A 9,849-nucleotide genomic window follows, 5' to 3' on the forward strand; every position below is an offset into this window, starting at 1 on the left:
GTAGATACTGAAAACACATTTGCTAGAACTCCATAATCACTTCTAATAAAAGGAATAGAGGGGACGCCTAGTTGGTTAAGTGGCTGCCTTTGGCTCAGGTCATGATCCCAGGGTCCTAGGATCAAGTCCCACATCGGGCTCCTTGCTCAGCAGGGAGCCTGCTTCTCCCTCTGCCTCTGCCTGCCTCTCTGTCTGCCTGTGCTCGCTGGCTCTCTCTCCCTCTATCCCTGACAAATAAATAAATAAAGTCTTAAAAAAAAAAACAAGGAATACAGGACTACAATAAATGATAAAATCTACCAAAAACACAATTATCATTCCAAAAGGTGAAATATTAAAACCATTTCAATAACTATCAGCAACTAGGCAGGGATATATCATTACTAGTTAATACCATACAAGAAATGAAATAACTGGTTTAACCACTGAATATAAGGAGATAAAACTATTTCTCTTTTGCTGTCACTGAATACCACGAAAACACAAGAGACTCTAATAAGAAAACTAATTAATAAGAAAATAGGGAAGGGGCTTCTGGCTGGCTCAATAGAAGAGTGAGCAACCCCTGGTCTCAAGGTCATGAGTTCCACCCCAAGTTGGGTGCAGAGTTTACTTATAAATAAACAAACTTTTTTTTTTTAAAGACTTTATTTGACAGACGGAGATCACAAGTAGGCAGAGAAGCAGGCAGAGAGAGAGGAGGAAGCAGGTTCCCCGCTGAGCAGAGAGCCCGATTCGGGACTTGATCCCAGGACCCTGAGATCATGACCTGAGCCGAAGGCAGAGGCTTAACCCACTGAGCCACCCAGGTGCCCCAACAAACTTTTTTTAAAAAAACAAGAAAATAGGGTAAGGTGGCTTATACAAGAAAAATATTCAAACATTAATAGATTTTCTTTACATTAGCAATTAGAATCCAAAAATGGAAATACAAAGAAAAATTCCACTCATGATGGCTACAAACATAAAATATTTAAGGATCAGGTCGTAAGGTAATAAGGAAGATACAAGACATGTATGGAGAAAACTATAAAATCTTAAGTAAGGCCATAAAACCTAAATAAATGAAAAGACAATCTACATTCTGGGATGGGAAAACTTAATGGCTTTCCCTAAAAATTAATAAATGTTATATAATTCCAGATGGAATAAAGACAAATGTGAAAAAAAATTCTAAATGTACTGACGCTGCTGAAATATGATAAAGGTGGCATTTCAATTTAGTGGAGGATTTATTTAACATATAGGGAATGACAAGGGACCATATGGAAGAAGGAAAAAGTAATTCCTCTCATATAACATATCAATTTCAGGTAAATCGATGTTTTTAAAGAACAAGAATCTTAGAAGAAAATCTAGGAGACCTCATGTATTATCTAGGGTAGGGAAGACCTTAACCAAATGAAGAACACCAAAAGAAAAGAGAAATAGGTTTGATTAAATAAAAATTTAATATTTTGCATGGCAAAGTTCCTATAAACAATTAAGATTTAGAAACAAACTTTCGGGGTGCCTGGGTGGCTCAGTGGGTTAAAGCCTTTGCCTTGGGGCACCTGGGTGGCTCAGTGTTAAGGTTAAGCCTCTACCTTCGGCTCAGGTCATAATCTCAGGGTCCTGGGATCAAGCCCCACATCAGGCTCTCTGCTCAGCGGGGAGCCTGCTTTCTCCTCTCTCTCTGCCTGCCTCTCTGCCTACTTGTGATCTCTGTCAAAAATAAATAAACTCTTTAAAAAAACAAACAAACAAACTTTCAAGGCAGATGACTGATAGTTGATACCTGTATTGCAAAGCAACTTATACATCAGTAAGAAAAAACAACCCAAAAGACAAAAAGAACATAAATAAAAATGAGATGCCACTTTCATCCATCAAACAGGTAAATTTAGGGGCACCTGAGTGGCTCACTCTGTTAAGCTTCTGCCTTGGGCTCAGGTCATGATCCCAGGGACCCGGGACTGAGCCCCAAATCAGGCTCCCTGCTCAGCAGAGGGTCTGCTTTTCCCTTTCTCTCTCCCTCTGCCTCTCCCCTGGCTTGCATTCGTGCTCTCTCTCTAATAAATAAATAAAATCTTAAAAAACAAACAACAACAACAAAAAACACAGGAAAATTTAGGGAGAGAACATCTGGGGGTGCAGGAGAGGGCACAGAGACATTTTTATATGTCACCTATTAAAAATGGGAATTATGGGGTACCTGGGTGGCTCAGTGGGTTAAGCCTCTCTGCCTCAGCTCAGGTCATGATCCCAGGGTCCTCGGATCAAGCCCCGCATCGGGCTCTCTGCTCAGCAGGAAGCCTGCTTCCCTCTCTCTCTGCCTGCCTCTCTGCCTACTTGTGATCTCTGTCTGTCAAATAAATAAATAAAATCTTAAAAAAAAAATGGGAACTACTATAGCCTTTTGGAAAACGGATCTGACAATATCCATTAAAAGCAAAACACAGGGGTGCCTGGGTGGCTCAGTCGTTGAGCATCTGGCTTCATTCAGCTCAGGTCATGATCCCAGAGTCCTGGGATTGAGCCCCACATCAGGCTGCCTGCTTGGCTGGAAGCCTGCTTCTCCCTCTCCCATTGCCCCTGCTTCTGTTCCTTCTCTCGCTGTGTCTCTGTCAAATAAACAAAAGCTTAAAAAAATAAAAGGCAAAACATATAGAGTCCTTACCTCAGCAATTCTACAAATGGAAATCTAATCTCCATAGATGTAAACACAACAGTGGGACAGAAGTACTAATATTTCAAGTATTGTTTTTGGTGGCCAAAAAACAAACAAAACCTACCCAAACGAAACAAGGTAAATGTCCATTAATAGTGGAACAGATGAATAAATTACATTGTATTCTAATACAAATTATGCTAATTCTCTTAGAGAAATTTGCATTGGTGTTACTAAGTAGAAAAAAGGCAAACACAAAGCGTGTATTATATAATCTCATTTTTTATTATTATGTGTGTGTCCATGCACACACACATATATATAAGCATAGAGAAAAATACGGAAGGAAATACATGGGATTATCAACAAAAAGGAGGCCGCAAGGGGAAAAAAAAGGATCACTTTTTTTTCAAAACGCATGGGAATTTTACCGTTGAAATTATACATCGTGGGGCGCCTGGGTGGCTCCGTGGGTTAAAGCCTTTGCCTTCGTCAGGTCATGATCCCATGATCCCCATGATCCCATGATCCAGGGTCCTGGGATCAAGCCCCGAATCTGCTCATCGGGGAGCCTGCTTCCTCCTCTCTCTCTGCCTGCTTCTCTGCCTACTTGTGATCTCCATCTCTCAAATAAATAAATAAAATCTTAAAAAAGAAATTATACATCGTGTGTATCTACATGAATGTGTTAAAATCCATCAGATCTAGGGGTGCCTGGGTGGCTCAGTGGGTTAAAGCCTCTGCCTTCAGCTCTGGTCATGATCTCAAGTCCTGGGATCGAGCCCCGCATTGGGCTTTCTGCTCATCGGGGAGCCTGCTTCCTCCTCTCTCTCTGCCTGCCTCTCTGCCTACTTGTGATCTCTATCAAATAAATAAAATCTTAAAAAAAAAAAATCCATCAGATCTACCATCTCCCAATGTGTACGAACAATATCGTACAGTGTTAACTGAAGAAGGCAAGTTCCAAATAATGTGTATAAAAAGGTTCTATTTCTGTAAAAAAGCTAAAACAAAGCCCTAATAAATTTGTTTAAACATTTGTGTGAGCAAGGAATAAACTATAGAATGAGAAACTCTAGAAAGTCACCATTTGGGGAAGGGGAGAAAGACAGTTTTTCTGGATGCGTGTTTGAACTGTTTCCACTGCTGTGATAAACACGTGCTATATTTGTTCATTTGAAAAGCAAGAGATTAAAGAACCACAGTGCACTTTCCTGACTTACACTCACACTGGCTCATCACTTCTCTGAAGTGCTCAAACCTGCACTTACCACGAGCAGCTACCGCTTACTGAATGCCTACATGTCCAACTCCACACAAAGGTCTTTTATATATTCCCTTTCAGTCCTCTCTATTCGTGATTAAGAGACCACTGCTGGCACCCGCTACACCCCAAGACCTGACCTTTACTGACACCTGCTTGTACTCACCAACCCTCGTCCCATATTTTTGCTCAAGCTCTTCCTTCCCATTCATCTCTTCACTCGGGGGAATGGAAACTGAAACCCTCACGCGACAGGGTCCAGACCACTTTGAGCATAACCCTTGCCTGGTGCCTGTGCAGATGGACTGTGGAGTGACCTCCAGCTACCTTTACCTCATTAGAATACTAAATCTCTACCCAAAGAGGAGCACAAGCCTCATTTCCATAACAATGCCTGTATAGCAGGTTTCCTTAAGGGAGCACTGGTGGCCTTATGCTCACCTCTACACGCAAGGACAAGGCTTCCCAACTAAATATTCATCCAAAAACTAAATATTCATCCAAAAACCGTAAGTAGAAGGAATCCATTCACACTTGCTCAGAGAATAAATGGTTTTGGAAGTTATTCCCATGATCTCCTTACTTGCTTCAAATAAAGTCTACTTTGTGCACCAACTCCACGTGGTGCATCTGTGACTCACCAAGGAGCGAACTCTGTTGGTTCAGTGGCACTATTACATTCCATTTCACTGTTAAGTCACTTCCCAAGTGCACACAGTCAAAACATGGAACAACCAGAACCTGATCCAGAAACCATACTCTTAACTGTAACTACACTAAACAGCCTCTAGAATCTTGCCTGAATTTGACCTCAAGGTTATTAATGTATCATCTGTAAAACACAACACAATCCCCCCTATTTGAAAGTCAAAATGTGCCCATCTGCTTTCCTTCTGTACATTTTCCTTTCTCTTCCCACATCTCAAAGATCCACACCAATTACTCCCTCACGGCCACCGAATGGAATTTAACCAAGAGAAGTGAGCTCAGTGGCCTACCGAAAATTCCACCTACTAAGGATTTTTCTTAGCAACAACCAGTGTTCACTTTATTTGTTCCCAAAAAGCCACCCCTTTTCCCAGAGAAGACAAAAGGAAAATTGGAAGTTAAGCTTCCCACCGCCCTTTGCCAATAAAGCCCACAGGAAGCACATAAAAGGTCTGCGCTGAGTGCTGAATGAATAATTTTGGTATTACACCATCCAGCCCAACCAGGCAGGAAACTTCAGTCTTCACTCTCCACATAGTGTCACAAACCTTTCCTAGTCGCCTCACTTTTACAGTCTCGGCCTTCCACCACATTCGTCTTCCTGACACTGTTCTTCAAAGCCTGTGCCCCGCTCAGACCTTCCCTTCGGCTAAGGGCGGCTGCTTTGCAGCAGCCTTTTCGGAATCTGAGTTAACAACGCTTCCAGCCCAGCCACACCAGCTCCCTCAGGGCCCTCCTTTCTGTCCTGGGAAGATCCTTTCTCCAAACTGCCCTTCAGCTTCCCAGCCCCTTCCAGCTTTCTCCCTCTAGGTGTCCTGAGGTGGAAAAAGGTCTGTTCTCCACACTGCTGAACACCCACCTCCTTAAAGACCTGATTATCACCAGCTCTAAAGCTGCACAGACCTCTTCGCCCAAAGGCGCTATTATTTTTGATCAAAGGCGCTATTATTTTTGATTCCAACCCATTCCCCTCTGTTGTAAGGGTTAGGAGCAGAGTAGCAATTTCCATTCTGTTTCCTCAAACAGGCGAGGACACAGGCAAGGGCATTCTTCCAAAGAAATGCAATTCGCAGGTGTCTAGATAACCAATCCCACCCGGCCCTCATCTGATCCCTTCACCAATGCAATTGCTATGTGTCCTTGACTCCAGCCTCGCCTCCCGCCTCCCGCCTCCCTCGCAGAGCTGCCACAGCCAACTTTCCAAGACCCGAATCTCACCCTGTCACTTAGCTGCTTAAAATTTACTTCACCCAACAATATACTAAACTTATAAGTATAATTTCAAAAAGTGATTTCATTCTGGCCCCTGCCAGTGTTATCCTCGCCATGTCTGGCTAACTTCGCATCAGCACCTAGCATAGAAGCTCACATAACCTGCCCTAAGCACCAGCTGTAGAGCACTGACCATTTCTTGAACATACCGTATGCAGTCATGCCTCAGAACATCTGTCCCAACTACTCCCCGCACTGCTAATCAGCTTCTCTAACTTGTCCTTCCGGAAAAACCCTTCTCTATCTGCACTGTCTGGGTTAAATGACGCTTCCTCTATAAAACCATCCCCAAATTCTACTGCCAACCTCTACACTGCAGAATTAATTGCTTTCAGCTGAACTCCCATAATGCATTCACTTATTACGGTTCCATATTAGACACAATTATTTATGTTTCACTCCTTCTAGCTCTACATATTTATTCAGGGCAAAGGCTGTATCTTATTTTGAGGTCTTTCAAACAGAAGGACCCACCCCCACCATAAGTGGATAAATCAATTTAGTGAGCCCCAACAAGTTTTTTAATAGATTCGAACAGAAGACATCAGAGGACACTGAGCATAAAAGGAATTAAGTATAATTTTGAGAAACTTAGTTATATATATATTTGTATATATGATGGGTTGTGTGATAGAAAATAGATTTCCTGGGCACCTTGGGTGGCTCAATTGTTTGAGCATCTGACTCTTGATTTCGGTTCAGGTCACATTGCAGGATTGTGTCATCAGGCCCCTGCACCGGGCTCAGCACTGGGCATGAAGCCTGCTTAAGATTCTCTATCTACCCCCACTCCCTTCTCCCTCTCCCAAGAAAAAAGAGTTTTCTTCCTGTGAGTTGTAGTAAAAATAGTTTTGAAAAACTCTTACGTAACTTTCTATCTCCAGTGCATATTGTCAGATACCCAGCAAGAGCTCAGAAGTGACTACAGAAGTAAAATCACTACCTTGAGTGCTACATTAACAGCACGTTATCATTCCTTTCCTTTATCTGGACAGATATTCTTTCCCACACATGCTCCCACAATCACAATCACTTCTGTTCCTTGTGCTTTTTATCTCCAACTTTCTCCTTTAAAACTCAGTAATTTCCATAGAAATGTAGATTTCCAGACCCAGCTTTCTTTTAAATTGTCTAGCCTTCTTGGGGTGCCTGGGTGACTCAATCAGTTAAGCATCCCAACTCTTTCAGTTCAGGTAAGAATTGCAGGATGGAGGGACCGAGCCCAACATCACGCTCCACACTAGGCGTGGAGTCAGTCTGCTTGTCCCTCTCCCTATGCTCCTGCCCCCAACATGCACACATGCACATACTCGCGTGCACTCTCTAATAAATAAAATCTTTAAATATAAATAAACTGTCTAACCTTCCAATGCTAAATATTCCTAAATTTCACCCTCATGAATCTTCTATATCATTCAAGGAAAATCTTTCCCATGACCATTTCTTTCATGTACTAGCCTACCTATCACTTTTCCCCCATGCTGAAGTTTTTAAAAATAAGGGTCGACCTCTGACCTCCACTCCGTCTCCCACGCCTTCCAAAAATGACTGTACTCTGGCTTCCACTCAAGTTGCTGATGGGTACCAGTGCCTAAGGACTACACAGAGCAGCCCTTTCCCAGCTTTCAGCATTCACCTGCTCTACAAGTGGCTTCTGAGAGCACGACAACGTAGATCTACCTCCACGTGGATAAATATAGGGAAGCACTCAAAAATTTGCCTAGCTCATAATAAGTAATATATAATTCTTAACTTATTATCACTTATTTGTCCTCTTGATCCCAAAATATAAGTAACTGTCCAAGACTCTGCCCTCAGCAGTTTTCTTTCTGCCCCTCCCACCTTCTCCCCTGGTCTTGTCATCCACTCACAAGGTTTCCTCAACAACCCACCTGCAGGAAAGTACACATCTCTTTCATAAATCTAAACCTACCTCCTGAACCCCAGATCCCCACTCAACATGCCCAATGCTGTCTTTCCCCCATGTCCTTAAATGTTCATCAGTAACACCACCATTGGCTCCCATGATTTTCACTTCATAGTTCCTCACCACTGACGCCCCTACCACACACAACGATTCTCAAATTCTGTCAACTCTTACCTCCTCAGGGTCTCTCTGTTCCATTTCCTAGCTCAGGCCCTCTTTATCACTCATTTACTCTAGCCCTCCAAACTGGTTTCACACCATCCAAGCCTCAATGACATGCTGCTGTCAGATAAATCTTAATAATAAATAAATAAATAAATCATAGCTCTGATCGAGTTACTTACCAGGTCAAAACCCTTCAATGTATCTGCCCTACTTTTCTTAAAAAGCACAGACTTTTCAGCTGGGCATTCAAGAGTCCACAGACAGCATCTGTTGGCCTTCCTTTTATTCACAGCACCCACAACCAGGCCAAGCAGGAACATTCTTTGGGTGTTCTCTCACTGATGTCTTGGCTCAAACATTCCTAATAAGCATTTCTCCTTGTACCTTCATGCTTCAGTCCGTCACTATTTCACCAGTCTTAAATGTCTACTCAAAAGTCCAACTCCTGGGACGCCTGGGCGGCTCAGTTGGTTAAGCAGCTGCCTTCGGCTCAGGTCATGATCCCAGCGTCCTGGGATCGAGTCTCACATCGGGCTCCTTGCTCAGCAGGGAGCCTGCTTCTCCCTCTGCCTCTGCCTGCCATTCTGTCTGCCTGTGCTCGCTCTCTCCCCCTCTCTCTCTCTGATAAATAAATAAAATCTTTAAAAAAAGAAAAAAAAGTCCAACTCCTCCATAGAATTTTTGTTCCTGGATGCCCTTCTTGCCCAGCCTAGAAGACATTCACTCTCTCTCCTAAATGTTCTTAGCACTCGGTAATGACCCTTAAAGGCCTATGTTCTGCAATATATTATGGCTATTTGGATAATCACCTTAAGCTCCTTAAAGGTAAGGACCACTTCTTTAAAAACCTTTGTAGCCCTTTTAACATTCAATACAACTTCTGAGTTTTGTTTTGTTTTTCTTTTAAAGAAACTTAACTTTACATCAAGTCTTTTAGGAAATCTGGAAATATAGACTATCGTGCTAAACACCTAATGAAAACCTCGAAGACAAGACCTAAGTTTTTAAACAGCTTGGGTCAGGGATAGGGAGGAAATGACTCAGAGAGCGTGACAAAAAGCAACTGCTTCTGTAGTTCTGTGTTGTGCACACCGTCCCTGTTACTTGAGCAGCTTAAACAGAAAGTCAAGATGACGATTCCAGGGCCAACTGTGCCATTTACTCACTTGATGCCTTCCAGTCACTGCCCACTAAGACTTTTTTCATGTGTCCAATGAGGGACTTCAACTAGAAGATCTCCAAATCCCCCTCCTTAAGCACCCCGAACGTCTACAAAACCATCTAACTTTTCCAGGCGCCCAAACCCCTGACAAGTCTTCCAAGCTTCCTCTCAAGCCTCACATCCTCACACTCCTTCTTCTCCAGAAACTCCGGTCCTGCCCGCCCTGGGCTACTTCAGCACCTTTGATCCTTGTCCTCAAATCGAAGTCACAAGCGGTCTGCGCCTACCACTCCAGCACTGATCTGAAAGCAGCCTCGGGAAAGGCAATGCAGCCTGCTTACGCCGAAGCTGGGCTTCCTGCTCCCGCTGCTGCTCGGGAACAGGAGCGCCCCGGGATCCACGGCACAACTATGTCCCTGAGGTTGCAGCCCGCGTCCCTCCCGCCCAGGTTCCCTCCTTTCCAGGACCGAAGGGTTTCCTAAGACGCAACCATAGCCCTCCTCACCCAGCAACTCGAGGTTCATCCCTGAGGACTCCGGCAGCCTGGTCTCAGCTCCAGGAACGACGCCTTTTCCCCCCGCCCGTTTCTGAGACCTGCGTGTAAGTGGGGGGCGCCGCAAATAGCTTAGCGCAAGCTCCGGAGACTTTCTGGCTTAGAAGCCCCCGCGGCTTCCGCTTTCTTCCCCCGCCTTCCTTGTTCG

The 9,849-nt window shown here is 43.8% G+C and overlaps 1 protein-coding gene across 2 annotated transcripts in view; it reads right to left on the minus strand.

Annotated features, from left to right (window-relative positions):
- Nucleotides 1-9,810, minus strand: part of RBBP5 (RB binding protein 5, histone lysine methyltransferase complex subunit) — a 37,871-nt gene extending 28,061 nt beyond the window's left edge. For both annotated transcript variants that reach the window (XM_059413225.1, XM_059413226.1), the window contains exon 1: nucleotides 9,654-9,810. In XM_059413225.1, coding sequence (XP_059269208.1) covers nucleotides 9,654-9,672 — 19 coding nt within the window. In that variant the 5' untranslated portion in view covers nucleotides 9,673-9,810. The remainder of the gene's footprint in view (nucleotides 1-9,653) is intronic.
- Nucleotides 9,811-9,849: the final 39 nt, after the last annotated feature.

Source organism: Mustela nigripes, chromosome 10, assembly GCF_022355385.1.
Source record: "Mustela nigripes isolate SB6536 chromosome 10, MUSNIG.SB6536, whole genome shotgun sequence".
Taxonomy (NCBI): Eukaryota; Metazoa; Chordata; class Mammalia; order Carnivora; family Mustelidae; genus Mustela; species Mustela nigripes.